General features: G+C 35.3%; 1 protein-coding gene across 3 annotated transcripts in view; it reads right to left on the reverse strand.

The window, feature by feature from the left end:
• Nucleotides 1–23395, reverse strand: part of ASCC1 (activating signal cointegrator 1 complex subunit 1) — an 81696-nt gene that overhangs the window by 35612 nt on the left and 22689 nt on the right. For all 3 annotated transcript variants that reach the window (XM_039872072.1, XM_039872073.1, XM_039872071.1), the window contains exons 6-7: nt 14227–14363; nt 7243–7362 (exon numbers count right to left, since the gene is read on the reverse strand). In XM_039872072.1, the coding sequence (XP_039728006.1) occupies nt 7243–7362; nt 14227–14363 (257 nt within the window). The remainder of the gene's footprint in view (nt 1–7242; nt 7363–14226; nt 14364–23395) is intronic.

Raw genomic sequence — 23395 nt, forward strand, 5'->3', positions numbered from 1 at the left:
GTCATTTGTTAACATCTATTTTTTCAATTAGTCTGTAAACTACATGAGGACAATCACTGTCTGGCTTTACTCACCATTCTATATTCACAGCCTAGTACAGTACCTGGGAAACACCGGGCATTCAATAAATTTTTGTTGAATAAACAAACGATCAAATAAAAATCCAACTTCCTTTACGTGGCATATAATAGTGCTTCTAGATCTGCATTTGCTATTTATTCTTTTCCTAAAATGCTACTCCATCAGCCTGCAAACTTCTTATTCACCCAAGAAATCAAGAAACCTCCTCTCTGAAGCCTTTTTTTACAAAATTTGTCCACACAAGGACATAATTTTGCTGCCAACCTTCGACCTCTAGAACCTCAATCATAACCTCAATCACTCCAGAGTACCCTAGTTACTGACATCTGCCTCTTCCTTAAGACAGAGCCCTAGGGTCTACTGCATCTCATACACTGGACATTCAAAAACATCTGAAGGAAAAAGGTACTGGAAATGCCCTGTAGAGTAAAATAACTGATGGTGTTAGGTCTCTGAGGAGATAAGAAGGAACTGGGGTCATGAGCAGAAGTAAAGGGATCAGCCTCATTGGAAATAATGTATGCCATTCTGCAAAAAGAGTAAAACTGAGTGAGGTGTGTATGATGAAAATAGGTAGATTGTGAAGGAAAAAGTAAGGAAATTGATGAATTGGCTTAATGTGCTTAGTAAAATATAAGAAAGCCATTCTTCTGAGAGGGGCAGGGGTGGAGTCCTGAGAGAGTAACAAACAGAACAGAATATCCACTGTGTCCAATACTCAGTCTTAGCAATAGCTGACTACTAATGATTAAAAGGTTGAACACAAATTCCTTAATCAGTCATGCTTTACCAAACCCAAGTATGCATCAAAAAGTGTAGCTACAATGTCTCAGCTCTGTTTGCTGAGGGAAAAAAATATGACCTAAGTGGCTCCATCCTTTTAAAGGTCAGGTACTTCACAAATATTTTAAGGCAATATTTGATTTAAAATATATAACACCACACAAAGAAATTTGAGTGTTTGTATTTTTATTACAACCTGGCATCTCCTCCATGTCTCTTGTACTGAGTCATGTCTCTTCACATAAAGAAATGCAAAAGATCAAATGTTCCTTAAAAAGAGGGCCATGTCTTACTCAATTCTGTATCAATTTATACAGCCTTGCAAAATACTTTGCATAAAGGAGACATTAAATAGTTTTAATATTGAATTCAGTGAGAAGTGTACAAGTCTCTCAGACACTAGATTTGGGAAGGGAATTTACAAATCTTTTTGAAGTCATGCAAATATGCCTCTTATGAAGGAGAAATGGGCTACAGAAAAGAGAAAATAGATCAGTAACAGACATAGGAATTACTCAAAAATGTGCTTGGTTGAGAACACTAGTGGATTCAGTGGACACTTTGAGACAGGACAGATAGTTCAGGGATGCCCCCTCCTTCTCCAGAATATGGCTCTGAACCTGGCAAGGGGAGATGAACCCAAATCAGTCTTTTCCAATTTAGATGTCATCATTGGATAAGGGATGACCTTTGACTAAATATCATTATAATCTCATCTGCATTACAAATACGCCAGCTCCTATCATGCACCTGAAACCATGACACTTCCAGAAACACCAAATAAGGAAGGAGGCGGGAAACTAAGCTCCCTGCCTACTGAGAGGAGACAATGAGGTTACCTCAGTACCACATTTCCAGGCTCTGCGTCCAAGCAGAACAAAAGCCCGGAACTGAAACATCCTCATGTGACTCCCTCTCTTGAGTAAGGCTGCACTCCCCTCTTAACTGTGTACTTTTGCTTTAATAAACCTTGTGCTTTCCTGCTTGCTATCTGTCTTGCCCTTGAATTCTTTCTCACGGCATAAGACAAGAACTGATTACTGAAGTTCCAAGCTCTCCAGCAACAACTTCACAAGATCTTTCAACTTACAAAGCCTTGACAACAGGAAATGTGCAAAATTTTAAGGGCTGGATCTATGGGATAAAGGGTGCTTTCAACCTTCTGAGCTCTTATCCCTCCATTAATGTGGGTACAAATTATGCCTGAGCACTGTCTTCAAAAGACAACTAGCTTCTATTGCTTTTTTTTCCAATCTGTAAAAAATAATGTAAATGGAGCCACTTTAAAATGGAGTGGGAGCTGCCATAACCCCAAAAGGAATTGCCTTGAGCGTCTAACTCCTCAAACTCTTGGAACATTAAAACTGCAAAATAACCTTCAGGCTGAGCCTAAAGCAACATTGTATCCAAAACAACTGTTTGCAAAGATAACAGGAAAGCAGATATTATGACTACTGGACTGAAAATTAAAAACATTCTTTAGAATAAGCATCACTATGTTAGCATATCTGCACCTACAGAAATGCCTTCCTTTGACTGATGTAATTGATAATGCAATTGATGTAACTGTTACCTTTTCCTTGCCTTTCTAATCCGGAAAAAATATTTGGATTTCTGCCTGAATCAATACTTCCCAAATATTCTTTTAGATCTCAAAAAAAAATGCCTGTTGCCTCTCATTTTGGTATCTTACTTTTATTTTTAGGTTAACAAATCTCAAAAACCTATTGTTCTCTATACTTGAAGACCTATAAAACTAAGAGTTTAACTATTAAAGCAAAAGGGAAACATATCCTCTGGTAACACTCAAGGTAATAATTTTATCATACTTTCTCATTGACCACTCTTTTTCCCTTTGGACGCCACCAAGAATAGGGTAAATTAAAACTGCGGAGTCTATGACATACATATGTTAAAAAAGACTTGAAGCCCTTAATTAGAAAATATTCACTATTTTATTTTATGAAATACTATAATTGTCAAGTTCACCAAAGGAGGAAAACACAAGGCTGAAGGGGTGAAACAAGATTTATTACAGCAGAGTGAAAGACTGGCTAAGCAGAAGATGGCGTCAGCCCCAAATGTGAGGGGACTTGAAAGTTATATGGGGCTCGAGGCGGGCCTTTTGACAGGAACATCTGGGGTGGGTAAATTGGCGGGGAAGGAAGGAGAGTCCAGTGAAGCAGGAGGTGAGCATGCAGCATTGCTAACCCGGATGCAAAGTCTGGTTCCCACACAAAGGTAAGGGAGAAGTCTGCTTCCCACACTATGGGGAAGTAGGGATAGGGCCCTCCTGGACCTAACAGTAATCCCATGTAAAATTTTCACATAGTTTCACATTAACCACATGTCTATAAGAATATTACAGATATCAGTCTTACAACAGTAAGGTTTACAGTAGTTCTGACAAAAATTAAGTAAATACCATAACAGAAGATAAGTTAACAAATTAACAGAAGTCAGGCGGAGAGGCTATGGTATTCTGTAAAATTACAAGGTTAATCAAGGAAATTAAAATTACATCTTTAATACATTTAAAAAGTGAGTCAGCCCAAAATAATGGAAAACAGCTCTCTTCGCAACAGCCAAAAGTGAGAAACAACTCAAATGTCCATCAACTGATGAATGGATAAACAAAATGTAGTATCTCCATACAATGGAATATTATTCGTCCATAAAAAGGAATGAAGTACTAATACATGCTACAACATGGATGAACCTTGAAAACATTATGTGGAAGAAAACCAGACACAAAAGGCCACATGTTGTATAGTTCCATTCATAGGAAATATCTAGAATAGGAAAACCTATATAGTTAATAGATTAGTAGTTGCCAGTGTGGATGGAAAAAAGGGGTTCTATGGAAAGCAATCTCACAAAGTGACCTGATCATAAATTCCTAACTGGGCAGATCATGGTGGGTAGTCATGCCCCAGGTGCATAACTTTAGTGAAAGGTTTTAAGCCAGCCCTGTCCACTGTTATTGTGCATTTGGTTAATACATCTTTGAAATACCAGAAGTAATACCCCTCTGAGGGGGTATTAACTCTCAAGAGAACACATAATCTTGTTAACTATCCCATAATCCAATCCCCTCAATGCATAAAAGAAGCTAAAAAACTGTTATTCTCTGGAGCATTTGAGATCATGCTCCTTGGCACACGTCATCAGTTTGGCTCAAATAAACTCATAAAAACTCTCTACACATTTGGATGTTCTTCTTATGTTGACACCCTGAATTATGCACTTTAAAATAGATAAAATGGTGATTTTTTTTTTTTTTATGTTATGTGAATTTTACCACTTTCAAAAAAAGTGGGTCACAATTTTCCATTTTACTCTAGGAATGAAAATTGGAACATAGTCTAACCTATTCAGCCTAGTATACGTACACTAAAAACTTTTATTATGGCATAGGGGTTCAGAGCTATCTATATAGGTTCCTTAATTAAGTTCTTAAGCTCTCTGAACCTCCCTGATTGATAAAATGGGCATAATAGTATCTATCTTACACAGATATGAAGATAAAATGGAGATAATACAATCTAAGCACAGTGCCAGGCAAGAGTTATAATTGAACAAAAGTTAGTTATAATTTCCCCGGAAACAATACAACCTTAAATTTTAGAAATAAAATCTTACTTAGATCACAGCCTGGTCTATGAATCTTTGATGACTCTTTTAGGGGGTCCAGAAGGTCAAAACTATTTTTATAATAGTTATATGACATTATTTGCCTTTTTTACCACAATGACATTTGCACTGATGGTACAAAAGCAATGGTAGGTAAAACTGATGGCACCTTACCACAAATTAAGACAAGTATCATCAAACTACTACTAGTATATTCTTCACTACGCAGTCACAGTTTTAAAATCAAAAGAGCCAGTTTTATTTATCCTTGATGAAATAATAAAAATAACTTTATTAAATCTAAGCCCTTGAATGCATGTCTTTTTAATCTTCTGTGTGATGAAATTGACAGTATAGTATAAAGTACTTGGGCTGTGTATTGAAATAGACAGCAGTCTAGAGTAAAAGCACTTGTGGGGTTGTCTGAGTTGTGAGTTGAACTAGCCTCTTTGTCCACGGAACAAAATTTTTACTTGAAAGAACAACTGCCAGAAAAATTATGGTTATTTGGACTTGGCTATTTTGTAGACATTAAAAAAAAAAACTTCAAAGAAAAAATTACCAGTATTTTCTGCCAATAAAAAAATTTAAGCTTTCGGATGAAAGTCTGAATTTCAGAAAACATGTTATCTGCCACTATGAGCTTGACAGCTCCTCAATACTTAAAGATTTTCGATGAAATTAGTAGTGATATTAACATGTATTTTTAATATTGTATAATGAAATGTGTCAACATTTGGATCTGCATAACTCAGTAAAACAATATTTTCTAAATGACCAATGTTACAAAATTATGCATGAGTTAAAGATCCAGGCAAAGTACAAGATAGATCAATGGATTTTAATGTAACAGTGTGAAATGTTCATTGATATAGTTTCAGATTTCACACTGTAACTGACATTTAAGAAACTATTACCTGTCAAATTTTATCAACAATTACCTGAAAAGGCCATTACTCAATTTTCCAACTACATCTTTGAGTGAGGTCTGATTTTCTTATACACTTCAATCAAAACAACACATCAAAATAAATTGAACAGAGAAGCAGATATGAGAACTCAGCCGTCTTCTATAAACACGAAAATGTAAAACAATGTCTATATTCTCGCTTAATTTTTTTGTTTGGAAAACAGAGTGATTTTTCATGAAAATGTCGTTTATATTAAAAAAAATATTTTATTACTATTATTTTTGATAAATTAACAAATCTTAAATTTCTCAGTTTAAATTTCTAGTCAAGTAAATGTTTATAGGTATAACCTATATAAACAAAAGGTTTTTGTGGTATTCAATAATTTTCAAGAAATTAAAGAGATTATAAGACCAAAAAGTTTCAGAACTATCTTCATTGTTTCTGTTCACAAAGTTCAAAAGTAATCTACCCCATATGTAGTAGTTTTACAACATGGTGAAGGTATTTGGATAGTTATGACTTTGAATCAAATTTTAACCTGGTAAAAATGTTTTGGGATGTCCTAGTATATGATACTGTTAAGTAACACTGTGTCCCTAGTTTTTAGGGTGGGGTTATTAGTATGCCCTTTAGGCATATGCTAGGTATCTAGGAAAACAAAAATCTAGTCCAGAACACACACAAAAAATGATTCTATACCATTTTTTTCCTCCCTTTCTCTCAAAATTCACTTCCAATTAAACTTAGAGATAATTGAGATAATCAATTCAAATTGAGATAAGAGAGACCTTACAAGAGATCCTCTAGGAAAGCAAGTCAATTGGGGGCCTGCCTGGAGACACGAATTTTCTCTAAAGGTTTCTGAATGAATATGAGCTCTGTTCCATCCTGCCCTAATGAAAAGACTACATAAAAAGAAACTTCTAATTCAGGTTGGGTTCCTCCACTCACCAAAGAAATACAAATTACTAGTTACAAAATGGTCACGGGGACGTAGAGTACAGCATAGGAAATATAGTCGATAGTACTGTAATGGCTGTGTGCAGAGCCAGATGGATGTGAGAGTAATTGAGGGGATCACTTCATAAATTATATAAATGTCTACCATTGTACTGTATACCTGAAACTAATATAAAAAAAATTTTAATTTTTAATTCACTCACACACACACACAGGTCTCAAGTGGATTAACAAATGGCATTAACACTGGAAATAGTTCTAGATGCCTAGGCTAGTTTTGGAAACAGCCTGGGTTGCAGACTGAGAATCCCTAAAACAGTTAATAAATCCCTAAAACAAGTTAATAAATCCCTAAAACAAGTTAATAAACAAAAATAAAAAATAGTAAACATTTCCTGATGTATGTTCTAATGATGTTAGTATGTGCCAAGCACTATTCTACACATTTTATATAGATTAATTTAATCTTAATAATCTTAAGAAGTTTGTATAGTTATCATCACCATTTTGTCCACGTAGTCACTAGATCTGCATCGTTTCACTTTTGAAACTATCATCCTAAAATGCCATCCTTCCTGCCTCCTATTATCCTGGAAAAAATTAAGGAAGTACTGAGTTCCACAGAAACTAGATTGCTACTCTCAATATCTTCCATCCAAGTAACTTGATAATTATCAGACTAAAAGTCTAATATTGTTTCATACAACAAATTCCTCTTTCAAGATATCAGCTTACTATGTAAAAAAAGAAAGAACTGACACACTCTTTATAATTCTAAGGCCTCAAAAAGAAGGAATCAAAACCAGCTGAACTTCCAGGGATGCTTTTGGGCATCTCTTGATTAAAACAAGGGCATATTCCAGAAACATACCTGTTGGAACCATCTTTCATATGGACTTTGGCATAAAGAACATCGACCATGCCAGGATCATCGTTCATGTATTCTATCCCTTCCATTTCTACTTCCAGGGGTTTGCCCCCAGAAATGTCACTGCAAAGAAAAAAAACAGTTTTTTATACTTATTTAAGCTAAAAGGGCTATTATATTTTAAGACATGGTTAAATATACATAGTCAAACTTTTTTGTTGGTTTTTTTTTACTAACAGCATTATCTAGTCATCCTTCTAATTTCAAAATTAATATATGTTGAATACACACAAACTAGAAACACTAGTATTTCCAAAATCACACTAGCACTCTCTGAGAAAAAGCTAAGCAATGACATGAAGGTCCTCATTGACAGAGACAACTTCTGAGTGGCCCATCTCTGAGGTTATACATCATTATTTCTATAAGTAGCAAGCTGTATTAACTCTATAACAATGGTGGAAGTGTAAGCTGATATAACATCTTTAAGAACAATTTGACAATATTTAGAAAAAGCCTTCAAGAAGAGAAATCCTTTACCCAGACAATTAAATGTCTAGGAGCTAACCCTAGGAAAATAATTTTGAATTCAGCTAAATATCCAAGGATAGCTGATAAAGGAAAGTTCTTTACAGAAGAATTCCAAGTGATAAATGCAGAAGTAATGATGGAATTAGAATATCACCATTTTGTAACCCCCAATAAAATAACAGATCTAGGCAAGATCACCAATGGCTGCTACAACTTAGGCAAAAGGCTAAAGAAAATATAAAGAGATCCCAACAAGGGAGAGCTCTATAAACATATGATCTCACTTATATGTGGAATTGAAAGAACAAAACAAATGAACAAACAAAACAGCAATAGACTCATAGGTCCAGGGAAGAAGCTGACAGTTGTCAAATGAAAGAGGGGTTAGGTGGCTGAGTTAAAAAAGTGAAAGGATTAAGAAGTACAAATTGGTAGTTATGAAATAGTCATAGGGATGTAAAGTACAGCATAAGAAATATAGTCAATCATATGGTAATAACTATGTATATAGTGTTAGGTGGGTACTAGACTAGTCAGGGGGATCACTTTGTAAATTATATATTTGTCTAACCGCTATGCTGTACACCTGAAACTAATAAAAAATAATACTGAATGTCAACTTTAATTGAAAAAAATTTTTTTAAGGTGGGAGAAGGGGAATAAGAGATTCAGATTTCCAGATATAAAACAAGTCTTGGAGATGTAAAGTACAGCATAGGGAATATAGTTAATAATATTGTGATAGCATTGTATGGTGTCAGATGGTTGCTGGACTTACAGTGATCGCTTCTTTAGGTATATAAACATAGAATAACCATGGTGTATACTTAAAACTAATATAATACTATATGTTAGCTATATTTTAATAAAAATCTTTTTAAAAGACTATTCTAAGGTAAAAAGCAAAGCAAACAAACAAACAAACAAAACAATGGATAAGGGTGACCACTCCCAAACCCACTGATGATGCTTATCACACACACACACACAAAAAAAACAACCAAAACAATATGTGCCTCCTGCTATGATGCAATGAGGTCTGACTGAGGCACTGTTTAGAGTAGCAAAAGATTGGCAACAGACTAGATGTCCAATAACATAGGACTGATTGAATAAATCAAAGTACTATGAGCAATAAATAAGCTATACATGACTAAGGAAGCTTTTCAGGTACCAATACGTAATGATTATTTTTTTAAGTTTAAAAAATAAAGGTGCACAACAATGTGCATTACTATACTACTATTTATGCAAAATATGGGGGTAAGAAAATTTATTTATACATATATTTGCTTGTTCATACATAAAATCTCTGAAAGGATACAAAAACACTGCTAATATCTGTTACTTTTAGAGAGAATAGGGTGCTTGATGGGAGAGCAGTGGGAAGGAAACTCTTCTGCATATCCTCCGCACCTTTAATTTTTGAACCATGTAAATGTATTCATTAAAAAGCTAAAATTGTTTTTACATATGCAAAAGAATCCAAACACAGAAGTGTATATACTGAATGCTTCGATACATACAACATTAAAGAACAAGCCAAATTAATCTATGGGAACAGAAACAGAATAATATTTACTTCTCAAGTAAGTGAATTTACTGAAGAGGGTATGAAGGAACTTCATAAGGTGAGGGCAATGTTCTACATCTTGATTTGGATGTGGTTACATGGGTGCATTTGTCAAAACTCATCAACTACACTGAAGATCTGTGCATTTTACTCTAAGTAAATTATACCTCAAAGAAAAAATATACATATGCATATTAAAAAGTATGGGAGTATATATTCCAAAGTATTAACGGTAATTATCTTTAGATGGTAAGATATCTGGTGATATTGTTGTGTATCTGCAATTTGTAGCTTTCTAAAGTTAACATGTACTACTTTTATGTTATGTAAAAACCACCATCCTACTTTCTTCCTAGACATCTTAAACAGACTTATACTTCAACCAGAAAAGAGTTTGCTGTGCCAGGCTGAAACCCAACTAAAAATAGGTGACCACACACAGCCTTCTCCAAGCCCCTGAAGCCTGGGACTCTATCCATGTTGATCACTCCTATATTCCCAGCACCTGGCACAGTGCCTTATATAAAATAGGAACTCCATAAATCTCTGGAAAACATTGACTGGATATTCTGCTATAAAGGGAGATGCTGTTCTGGACAATTCTGAGAAGAATGTGGACACATGTCTATATTGTTATTAAATAAAATAACATTTTATCAGCTCAAAGACAAAAAGATGCTAGTATATACCAAAAGACAATTCCAAAAAAACCTCTCTTGATATTAAACTAAGGCCATAAAAGACTCTTTGAAGCTTAGGAATCCTAATGGAAAACATTTGCTTAAAACTTCAAGGTCATGTTATTGCACAAGACCAGAATTTTTCTCAGTAAGAAAATAAATAACTATTTTAGATAGATATTTGATCGAAAAAATTATAGCCTTGATCATAAGTATCCCTGTAGCCACTTCTAAAAGTGGGATATTCCAAAAACACAAGCCAAGCTCTGAACTATTATCTGAGGCCTGTAGCTTCTTCAATCAACAATACAGTTTATCTCCATTCTAATAGCCAAAGAATTCATATGAACAACTGCCATTCGATATTATCGAAGTGCAGTCAATAAAATTTATTTGAAAAAAAAAAAAAGTTCAATACTAACCATACATTCCTCTACATTTTTCAGCTCTAATCCTGCATAGTTAGATCACCAGAAAGCATCATACCATTCGTTTAGTGTCCCGCTAAAATGTTTTTACTGAGTTAATATTTAATGTTACACCCTCAATTTCTAGAGATCACTGCAGAAAGAGCCATGTGAACAATGTTTTTGGATCTTCTACAAAACTCTTGTTGAAGACACTGCTCATCATCATTCTGGGTTACTTAAGATTTATGTAAGTTTTTCTTAGATTGAAAACCAGAAAAAGATTCTTCCTTAAAAAATATTATGCTCCTTTTTATCATATAAGAACTATAATAACTGCTGTGTTTCTTTTTGAAATTTAGTTCAAGTATACTTGTGTTCGAAAATGGCACTAAATTTTAATGATCAAGTACAATGATCTTACCTTAGTTTTCAGGTAGAATTTTCTCCCCATTAGATCTTTACAGTTTCTGGGCTCTCTAACTTTAATATTTCTTTTGTATATATGTCCTCACTATAAACTACCTCAAATCCTTGGAATTAGCTAGGGTGCCAAGAACAAAAAAATTGAAACAATGAAACAGGATCCACAGCCTGTCTAGCAAGTAGAAACAGAAACTCTTTCAACCTATTCCTAGAATTTATCAAGAGGGAGATTAAAGAGCAGAAGAGAAATCCAATGGTTTGCCTGATAAATGCTTTTTGTCCTGGTGACCAAACTATTCCCCACCTGGGATACCAGTGAGCACATTTTTCAATTGAGCAACATCTAAGATAACAATTAGGAACTAATATTTATTCATGGGTATATTTCCTCTTCTTCTCTCCTCCTTATCTCTTTTTTAACTTATTTGGTTTAACCTCAGACCTACTGGGAACACTTGGGTACAAGTAGAGTGATATTGGAGCTATGGAAGTAAGGCATATTTATCAGATTGTATATTCAGAGCCACTGCACTGTTCGTGTTCTACATCTCACAAAGAAAAGTCACAAGGGACACATTCAGAGCTTTAGGGTTTATTGAACACTGTGAATAATTTATTCGAAATCTATACAGCTACATTAAGCCTTTAGCCTACAAATTGCAACTAAAGTTGTTTCTCATTAGATGACATACTTAAATTCAAAAACCACCCCCAAATTTAAAAAAATATATATTCAACTATGCATTTCTTTAAAATATCTATATAGCACCACAGTTTTAATTAAATTCCAAAATAGCCACATTAATACTTTCATTTAAAAAGCTATCAAATTAAACCACAGCATATTATGTACTAGGATTCATTTTCAATGTTTTCATTTTTTTATATTTTAATTTGGGATTGTTAAGTCATAAAAAGTTCAGGTCAGAAATGCCATTGTTTATTGAAGTATATCAAGTACAAACACTAAGATCAAAGAGCAAGAATAAAGAAAAAAAGTTAGATGACACATTTTATTCACCAGAGCTATAAGTATCCTTCCTTCCTTCCTCCCTCCCTCCCTCCCTTCCTCCCTTCCTTCCTTCCTTCCTTTTTTTGGAGACATCTCTTCCTTTTAGGGAAACAAGGCACTCCTAACCAATCCAAATAGCCAAGTCTGATTCTCTCACCCTCCTTCTCAGAAATAAATTAATTTTGCATTATACAATTTTAAAACAAGTGTGTGTAGCAGAAGGGAAGGTGAGAGAAGAGGGTTCAGAGGCTTGTTTTAATGGTTTCAAATCTTCCCAACTTTTTTAAAAAAGCTTGCTCAAAAAAAAATTTGCCTGCATTGCAGATTTCTGGCAGGGTAACTTCATCCAATTTCAAAAGCTTTGCTGAATTTGAAAAACTACAATTACTGTTTTCATCCTGTCATGTCAAAAATTCTTAGGAACTATTAAGGCTGCTCTTCATTGCCTATGCACACCAACTCCGACATGCTTAAAAGGCTCAGATTTGGCTTTTAGTCACAAAAAGCACCAAGAGACATAAAAGAGAGACTAAATCCTCACGCAGCTCATGGTAAACTTTCAGTGATTAAAAACTGGGACCTGATTTTCATAAGATAAAAAAAAATGTTTCCCTAAATTTATCTACCTTTAAATTTTTCCTTAGCAGGATTATCCCAATGGCAGCCAAGAAAATGAAGTTGCTTTCAGTTTCATTTAGCAAAAAGTGATCAGGGAACAAGTTAAAGTATCAGAAATGATTCTTAAACCAGGTAAAACTGCTCTACTGTGTAAGGTAAAGCTTAAAGTTTTCTTTTATGTAAGGAAAATTGTATGTATCTAATTACAAACACCAAATTAATTTAAATTTCAGGTAAAATTGAGAGAAAACAGTCATAGCGATCACTAAGCAAACAAGACAAAGAAGAATTCTTTGCTGTTTGAGATTCAGAAAGAATAGGCAGACTGCAAACCCAATCGGCTCATAATTCTGGTCAAGAAAAATATGTTGTGTTCAAAACAATTAATGGAAAAGGGAGATGTGGTCCACAAATTAGTCATCACATGACACAGTGTCAAATACAACATAACTAGAGAGAAAAAATTTTTAATCTTTTAATCTTGTTTTACCCAATCAACCAAGTAACTCATTTCTACAAGACCATGTTAGAATAGGATGGGACTTAAATATTATAATTGAATTTTTAAAAAAATTATTCAAGTGAGTTAGTTTTAAAATTTCTCTTGTTCTTTACTAATCCTGAAAAGAGTAAAGGGAGAGAAAGGAAGAGAAAATTCTTCGTAAGTTAGATGTATGTATAAATTTAAATTTTACAGTAAAAAGAATAACAACTCTGTCCCCAGAACAGCAACATTTTCCCTGAGCCAAAACAGATTGCTTGGATAGTTTTCGGTATCCTCACAATGACTCACACAAAATTGCCTATATTAAAAAAAAAAGAAGAAGAAGAAGAAAAAGAAAATTAAAGTCCACGTTTCTGAAAAACAATGAAGATTTTCCTAGGGAATCATTTTATAATGTTTGAGTTATTGTGGTAAGCAGAATAATGGCTCTCCAAAAATGCCCACGTCCTACTCTATGGAATTTGTAAATGTGCTACCTTACATGGCAGAGAGACGTTTGTACATGTGACTAAGATTAAGGAGTTTGGGATGAAGAGATTATCCTAGATTATCTGGGTATATTCAATCAAATCACAAGAGTCTTTAAAAGCAGAGAACCTTTCCCTGCTATGGCCAGAGAGAGAGACGTGACAAAAGAAGGGTCGGAAAGATGCAACGTAGCTAGTGTCGAAGACAGAGGAAGGGGGCCACTAGCCAAGGAAAGTGAGTAGCCTCTAGACGCTGCACTTTGAAGACAAAGAAATAGATTCTTCCCTAGAACCTCCAGAAAGTAACACAACCCTGTCAACACCTTACTTTTAGCTCAGTAAAACCCATATCAGACTTCTACCTCACAGAACTGTAGGATAATAAATTTGTATTGTTTTAAGCCATCAGTAGCTTGCAGTAATGTGTTAAAAGCAGCACAGAAAACTAATACTGCAGCCTATATTCTTCAATAGATAATGAAGAGAACTTCCCCTTGGAGAAAATAATGGGATGTCCTAGTAAAGAACAAAATTTGCCTACTGAACTAATATAATGTAAGGTAGAGGCTTTCCAAAAAAATTTGTAAATATATGCTTTAAATCCATTTTAAACCTTTCAGACAATGGTTCAATGTTAAGTGTTACAAATGGGTGAGTCAACAAACCTTGTTCCCATGTCACCCAACTCTCTAGTCCTAAAACAAGTCTGTGATACCAAAAAGAAGCCAGTATGGGTGACTACCCTTCCCCACTCTTGTGGATACTCACTCAATGAATTCATTTTTACACTGCTGTAGCATCTCACATGTCTGCTGGATCTCTTGCTCACTCAAAAGCACTAACATCCCTATAGTTAGATGAAGTTTCTTGGGATTCTGGAAAATGCTGCTATCAACTCCATGATCCTGTTATCAAAAGGAGAAAAACAAGAAACTCAGTTCACACAAAAGTAAATGGTAGGAAGAGAATTTAGAGTCCAGAGATAAACCCACACATTTATGACCAATTGATTTTCAACTAGGGTGCCGAAACAACTTAATGGAGAAAGAAGAGCCTCTTCAACAAATGATGCTGGGAATAAAGTTGGACCCCTACCTCATACTATATACAGAAATTATATCAAAATGTATCAATGACCTAAATATAAAAGCTAAAACCATAAAACTCTTAGAAGAAAAATAGGGGAATCTTCACGACCTTGGACTTGGCAATAGATTCTTAGATATAACACCAATAGTAAGGACAACAAAAGAAAAATAAATAAGTTAGGCTTTATCAAAATTAAAAACTTTTATATATTAAAGGACACTATCAAGAAAGTGAAAAGACAACCTACAGAATGGAATATTTGTAAGTCATATATCTGATAAGAGTCTAGTATATACATATAAAGGACATTTACAATTCAACAACTAAAAGACACAGGACCCAATTTAAAAACTAGAAAAGACTTAAGTAGACATTTCTTCAAAGAAGAAACACAAAATGGCCAAAAAATACAAGAAGATGTTCAATTTCATTAGTCATTTAGAGAAATGCAAATCAAAGCCACAATGAAGTACAATTTCATACCCCTTAGGCTGGTTACAATAAAAAATTTGGAAAATAACACGTGCTAACAGGGATGTGCTTAATGGGTACAAGATTTCCTTTTGGGTGATTAAAATGTTTTGGAACAATATAGAGCTGGTAGCTGTACAACACTATAAATGCACTAAATGCCACTGAATCATTCACTTGAAAACAGTTAATTTTGTCATGTAAATTTCATCTAGATTAAAAAAAAAAAACTAGTAGCCATATAGAATGGCAAGTCAGGGAAAAAAGAATACCATCTAAATATAGGTTCTAAGATATATTTTGCTCCTTATCAGTTATGTTAGTTCCAGAGCAATTGGACCTCTTATGGGCTTCCACAAAGAATAAACTCTTCATAATACTCTTTAAAAAACATGATTTCTATCTTTGCAGACACTGCGGTATTTTCAGGTAAAATACTTTGTGTTAAGAGTAAATTCTCCCAAGCAAAGAGACAAGTGAAAAATGAATCTAGAGAGTTATCTAGACACTAAGTTTCCACATCAAATATGGTCATCCTTTTCTGGCATCATCATTCCTTGCACTTTAAAACTTTTGTCTCCAGGAAACAAAAATACATATATATTCAGAAATATACTTATATCCCCTTTTTAAAATTGAGGCGAAATTCATTTAACAATTAATCATTTTAAACTGTACAATTTAATGGTATTTACAGTATTCACAATGTTGTGCTCACTTTAGTTTCAAAACTTTTTTCATCATCCCATAAAAACATTCCAGAATCATTAAATAATACCACTCCCCATTCCTCACCTCCATCTCCCACCCCCTCGTAACTTCTAATTTCTTTTTGTTTCTTTGGATTTTCCTATTCTGGATATAGCATATAAAAGGAAGCATATAATACATGATCTTTTGGTTTGGCTTCTTTCACTTAGCACGTTTTCAAAGTTCAGCCAAATTGTATCATGTACTGGTATGTCACTCCTTATTATGGCTGAATAATATTCCACTGCATGTATATAACACAACTTGTTTATCCATCCATCTTTTGATGGGCAGTTGGATTGTTTCCATCTTTTGGCTATTATGATTAATGCTGCTCTAAACATCCATGTACAAGTTTCTGTGCTGACATATGTTTTCAATTCTTTTAGGTATATACTTAAGAGTGGAATTGCTGGATCATGTAGTAATTCTATCTTTAACTTTCTGAGCAACCATCAAACTGTTTTCCACAGCAGCTGAACCATTTTACATTCCTAGCAACAATGTCTACATCTTCGCCAACACTTTCCTTTTTAATTTTATTATAGCCATGCTAGTGGGTGCAAAGTGTTATCTCATACAGGTTTTGATTTACATTTCCCTATTGACCTGTGATGCTGAACATCTTCTCACGTCCTCACTGGACATCTGTACATTTCCTATGTAGAAATATCTGTTTAAATCCTTTGCCTGTTTTTCTGTCTTTTAACTGAGTTATAAGAATTCCTTACATATTCTGATACCAGTCCCATATCAGATCATGAATCCCTTTTCGAAGGTAAGTAGATCTCAAATTCCATTACATTTATTCTGCAAATAAAAATTTTTAAAAGTTGAGAATATTCTCCTTCAACAGGAGTTGAATTCTAAGTTCTTATCCAATAATCTGATCCTTGGACTAAGGAACCACCCCAAAGGCAGAGAAATGTATTTATCAAATGCAGACAGCTCACATAGTACACTTGTTTTGCCTAGGATTGCCTAATTTTTGCCCTGGCAACAGAAGTTAAGAGATTATTCGTTTGTTAAGTGTTAATGGAGATTGAGCTATTTTTACAACTGGAGAAGTTATGTGATTCTATATATCAGCCCAAATTGCCTCATTTAATGAAAGCACTTTAAGGGACAATCAGCTTTAAATGTGTCAAGGAAGGCTAAATCCAGTAAAACTGGTATCCTTATAAAAAGAGGAAGAGATATTGGGAGCAAATGCACACAGAGAAAAGGCCATGTGAGGACACAGCAAGAAGGCAGTTGTCTGGTAGCCAGGAAAAAAAATGGTCTCACCAGAAACCAACCCTGCCAGCACCTTGATCTTGGACTTCCAGCCTCCAGCACTGTAAAAAATAAATCTCTGTTGTATAAGCCACTCGGTCTGTAGTATATTCTGTCATAGCAGCCCAAGCAGTCTAATAAATGGAGCAATCCTACTTCTAGGAACTTATCCTGAAGATACATTTTCAATAATATAAAATAAATGCACACAAGGTTAATGTCTAGAGCATTATTGGAAAATATTGGAAAATACCTAAATATCCAAGTATAGAAGACTGATTGAAAACTACGTATAAACACATGTGTAAACTGACGTGGAGTGATATTTCAGGACATAATGGTAAATGAAAAAAAGCACAGTGCAGAGGAGCATATAGTTTGCTACCATTTGTGTAAGAAAAAAGGGAAAATAAGAAAATATACACCTACCTATTTGTCTTTACAAAAAGGAACATGGGACAAATAAACCAGAAAGCAATGAAGCTGGTTACCTAGAAGGGGTGAGGGGAACAGGGTGGAAGGGACTCAGGAACATGTGACGCTTCTTCTGAATATGCCCTTTTGTATAGTTTTGACTTTTGGAAGCATGTTGATGCTCTCCACATTCAAATTAAATTAAATCAACAAGAATGTGAAGACGGAAAAAATGAAATGTTAAAAGCAAACTGAAAATGAACCCAAGTACATTTAAAATGAATACCAAATCTACACTAGAGGGGATTTAAAAAGAGAGAACTAATCCAAGCAACTTATAAACACAATATCTGACTTCATATCTCAGTTCTTTCTTAGGGGAGGGGAACTGCAAATCCTGAATTCTTTTTAGTAGGTTTCTTTCATTTTCTTTTTTAATTTGTTTAATTATACAGTACATTGGTTAGACATCTATATAGTTCATAAAACAATCTCAGTTGCTCCCTCCCTCTCCTAACCCTCCATCCAGCCAACATATTAATGATAACTGCATTCCCTAGGCCATGCTCCCCATCCTTGTGACCATTCATCAGCTACTAATTTCTACTTCTTTAATCCTTCACCTCATTCTCCCAGTCCCCCAACCCCTCCTCCCCTGTCCATCACCAAATTGTCCATATTTGAGAACATTTTTGATTAACATATTCTTTTTATTCCTTAGATTCCGCATATAAGTGAAATCATATAGCGTTTATCTTTTTCTGTCTGACTTAAATACTTTCTAGGTCTATCAAGGCAATATCTTTTTCCATCCCCTTCCTTTTAGTCTGTGTGTCTTTTAATCTGAATTGAGTCTCTTGTAGGCAGCATGTAGGGATCTTGTTTTCTTATCCTTTCAGTCTTTTGGTTGGAGCACTTAATTCTTTTCCATTTGAGATACCTGTTGATAGGAATGTAGTTGTTAGCATTCTTTATTCCTGTTTTTGATACATGTTTTTTTCTTCTTAAAGAAGTCCCTCCAACATTTCCTGTATTACTGGCTCGGTGATGATACATACCTTAGCTTATTTTTGTCTAGGAAGCTCTTTATCTGTCTTTCAACTCTAAATGATAGCTTTGCTGGATAAAGAATTCTTGGCTGTAGAACCTGGGTTTTCATCACGTCGAATATTTTGTGCTGAGCCCTCTGTCCTGCATAATTTCTTTTGAGGAATCAGCTGCCAGTCTTATGGGTGCTGCCTTGTAGGTCACTATCTGCTTATCCCTTACTGCTTTTAAGATTCTCTCTTTATATTTAACTTTTGGCATTTTAATGTGTCTTGATGTGGGCCTCTTTGGGTTCCTGGTTTTTGGGACTCACTGAGCTTCCTGGGGTTTTATGTCTATTTCCTTCACCAGGTTAAGGAAGTTTACCATCATTATTTCTTCAAATAGCTGTTCAGTATCTTGTTTTCCCTCGGTACCCTGATGACATGGATATTTTGACCTTTAATAGTGTCCCATATGCTCCTTAAATTATTTCTATAGTCTTGGCATCTTATCTCTTGCCATTCTGATTTTGTGTCCTTGGCTTTTCAGTCCTCTAGATAGGTAATTTGATCCTTTCCTTTATTCACTTTGTGTATTCCTCTGAATATACTTCTCATCTCAGATAATGTGTTCTTCATTTCTGACTGGTTCTCTTTTATAATTTCTATTTCCATTTTTATGTTTTTTTATTCCTTTGTTGAAGTTCTCACTGAATTTATCTACACTTCCCAAAAGTTCATTGAGCATCTTCATAACCAGTGTTTTGAACTCTGCATCTGTTAGATTTCTTGACATCATTATTTCTGGATCTCTGTTCTGTTCTCTCTTATGGTTTCTGCTTGTCTTCCCATTTTGGCTGCCTTTCCATGTCTGTTTCTATGTACTAAGCAAAGCTCCTACGTCTCCCGGTCTTATTAGTGTGGATTTGTGAAGTAGGTGACCAGTGGCACAGTCCCAAGAGGGGTTCAGCTATAGGCCCAAGCCTCTGCCCCTCCAGGGCCACCTGTTAAGATTCAGCAAGCAATCCACAGATGCTGTGCTTATAGTTGCCTCAAAAGGCCACACTAGAAACTGAGGCTAGCTGCCTCCAGTGTGAGTCTAGGCGCTGCTAAGCAAGGAGCACCTGACTCACTGAAGATATACCTGAATGTGACTTGGGTGGGGCCATGAGTTGGGAGAGGCAGAGTTTCAGGGAATCCTCTGGGCAGAGTGACCTCTGTTATTCAGTTTGATGAGGTCTTGACTATGGGCAGTACTGTGCGCACTGGAGCAGGAAGGGCTCAACAGGAAACAATGGATACTGCCAGCACTTCTGTACAGAGCAAGTCGCACCTCAGCCCTCACTCTGACAATGTCTCCCTGTAAGTTCCTGGTGCCCCCTGCACGCAACCAAAATCGGCACTGGTGCTCAGAGCAAGCAGGTCCGTCACCGCGAAAAGCCGCTTGCAGAAGCAGCCCCTTTAAGAGGCATCTGCCGTGCCGCCGCAGCCTCCGTCTCACTCAGCTGCTCCAGACCAGGCAGCCTCGCGTCCTCGTTCCATCCTATCTTCTGCCGTTGTAGGGTGATTCTGGATTTCTCCCTAGTTGTATGGCTTGTTCATCTAGATCCCAGCAGATTTTCTTTTGCTGTTTGCTCCTTGTTTCCATCACAACTTTGATTTGGTTGCCAGAGGGATGAACAGAGCCTCTATCATCTATGCCATTTTTTCCCAAGTTTAGTAGGTTTATTTCTTATAGACATATAAACAAAGCAAATCAAAACTATTTTAGATGTATTACAGGACAAAGAGAATGAGAAAGGTGTTGATACTGGAAGCCAGGATTCTTGCTGTGGAAGGAGGAACATAAAAATATGGAATGGGGGAGGTTAAGAAAGAACTCTGTGGGGATAAACTGCGATCAAGAGTATCTTTGTGAACTCTTGATTTCTAAAATATATACAGTCAGCCCTCTGTATCTGTGAGTGTCACATTTGCAGATCAACCAACTGCAGCTCGAAAATATTTTGGGAAAAAAAATCTCAAAAAGTCCTAAAAAGCAAAACTTAATTTGTCACATACCAAGCACTAGGCTGAATTCGTGCAGACGAAGTCATGTGTAGATATACCCTGCTGTAGCCTGCATGCGAATATAGGTTATGTGCAAATACTATGTCATTTTACATGAGACTTGAGCATCCTTAGATTTTGGTATCTGCAGGGGGTCCAGGAACCAATCCCCTGAGGATATCAAGGGATGGCTGTATATGCACGGATATGTATGTATGTACATGTGTTGTGTGTGTGTGTGTGTGTGTGTGTGTATGCGTGCATATATTTTCTAGCTCTGTCCACAGAAAAGGGTCTAGAAGCAAAGATATCCTGAGCATAACTAGCACCAAATACCACTTCCCACTAAAAGGAACCAGGGTTCTTAGAGGAATGGATGATTCCAGGGCTGGGACAGAGAAGTATAAGATAAGCCTGGAACATCTCATTATGCCAGAAAGTATGGAAATAATTGGGGGATGGGAGTGGAAAGAAGGCCCGTCACCAACGCAGGAACCAGCCTGAAGGCCCTCCCACACTGGTTAAGTCAGGGTTAATTTGAGCACTAAAATAATTAAGAAGAATAATTTATAAACTATTGAAAAAATAGAAATGTATGATTCTGTATCAGTAACAGATGAGAAGAATATTGAATGTCAACTGGTAAATAAAAAGAAAACATGAAAGTTGGTAAAACGTAAGTGTGCAATCATCATTGCATAGGTTGGTTCAGGTAAGAATCATCAAAGGATGCTAAATCAAAGGGAAAATTTGGTTGAGAATTAGAATATTTGTATAGTCTTAAAATGTCTCTTTACAGATTGCTTACTGATTGTAAGGAAAAATAATAGTAACTATACAGTGAAGAAATTAATCAACACCTTAACTGGATAGAGTAAAAATTAGCATTACCAATGCATGGCATTGTATCTAAATGAGATACTCTGAGAAAGAAATATCATCACTTATGCAATGTTCTAGCCATAAATGCATAACCTCAGTCTACTTATGAGGAAACATCAAAAAGACCCTAAATGAAAATTCTTTTTTTAAATTTATTATTTATTAAAGAAGCATTTTTTTTTTTAAGTCAATGTCAAAAAAGGCAAAGAAAGGCTATAGAAATGTTCCAGATTCAAGGAGACTAAAGAGACATAACAACTAAATACAACATCTAATCCTAGACCAGATTCTATACTAGAGGAAAAAAAATGCTATAATTGACAAAATTAGAATGGTATGGTAAAACATAGATAAAAGTATCAATGTTAAATTTATCGAAGTTGAAAATTATACTGTTATTATTTTTAAAAATTCTGATTTCATAGGAAATATATATTGAAGTATTTAGGAGTAAAGGGCTATGACTTATGCAATGCACTCTAAAGTAGTTAAGAAAGAAAGAGAATGATAAAACAAATGAGTAAAATATTAACAATAGGTGAATATGAGTAAAGAGTACTATCTGTAGTCTTACAACTTTTCTGTGAGTTTTAAATTATTAGTATCCTATTGCTGCTACAACAAATTACACAAACTTAGTGGTTTAAAACTATACAAATTTATTATCTTATTATTTAGAAAAAAGCTCTAGAACTTTTCTTTCCTCTTTGGGAGCCTACCACTTTTGTCAACTTGAGTTCACTTACCAAGAAAACACTGAATAGTGGGAAATAAAACATAGAGAACACAAAAGAGCAGGAAAATGCCATATAATCTGAAGTCTTTTAGGGACTTCTGAGTCATAGAGTTCAAACAGTCTTTACCAGTATTGGAAATTATATAAGTTATATGTGACCCAATTGGACAGCCTTTTAATAAATGTAGAAACATCCTAAATTTTACCCTGCCTAGGAATGCTATCTACTAAGAAAACTTTTCTCTTACTGAATTACCTAAATTTAATGTAAAACCAAACAATCTTCAAGGCAATGGCATAAATCTCTAGAGCCACTATTTTTCTTTGCTCAGAATATATCATATTCCCACCCACAAGCCTCTTCATTGAAATGAAGAAAGACAAACATCAAATTCTTTACTCTAGGGGTTTAATTACACTGGGCCCTGCTCCAAGTTCACCATTACTTGGAGTTAGAACTATTTTACTCCATTAGGTTGGCCAACCAGGCTGGCGCCTGAAAATTCTAATGGTGGTGACCTTCCACCCAGCAAGGTGAAGCAAAGGGTGAAGTAATAGAAATTCCCTGGAACAGTTTTGTCTGGATGAAAAAAAAAGGTTTCTTTATGGCTAAGTCATATCAGTAAGTCTCAGTTTCTTCATTTTTTAAATAAGGTCTCATCTAAGAGAAAAAAAAAATGCATGCAAAAGCTACCTCCACAGAAAGTTTATGTGCAAGCCTAAACCCCAGTTCAGAGTTTAAAGTCACGTCATAACTCAGCAGTCCCAGGGGCAAGACCTTAACCCTCTCATTCAAACTGCTGCTCCATGATTTACCAGTAACAATCACCACATCATCACTGGCCCTTCATTGATTTCACTTTTAACCCAGCACTCAGGCTCCACTGGGGCAGTAATGCTATCAGCATGAACAATTATCAAAGGTATAGTGAAATCTAAAAATGTCAAACTTGGGAAAAGGCCAGTAAAGAGAAATATGGATTAGCCCACCATAAACCAGTATCTTTGCTTCCTTAAAGCCCCAGTTAGAATTCAACCACCCTTTCCACACAAATGGGACAGAATGCAGGTGTAGCTGCCAGAGCCTCTCTTCATTCTCAGATCCCAAAGATAAGGCACCACTATATGAGACTTTAGAAAAGAATGCCTATGAATTTGATCCTAATGTGCACCACACAGAATGTAAAAAAAATTATAGTATTCCACCTTGACAGTATATGCTGAGAGCCAGAAGCAAAAAAAT

The sequence above is a fragment of the Pteropus medius genome, unplaced genomic scaffold (genome assembly GCF_902729225.1).
Source record: "Pteropus medius unplaced genomic scaffold, Ma_sr-lr_union100, whole genome shotgun sequence".
Lineage (NCBI taxonomy): Eukaryota > Metazoa > Chordata > Mammalia > Chiroptera > Pteropodidae > Pteropus > Pteropus medius.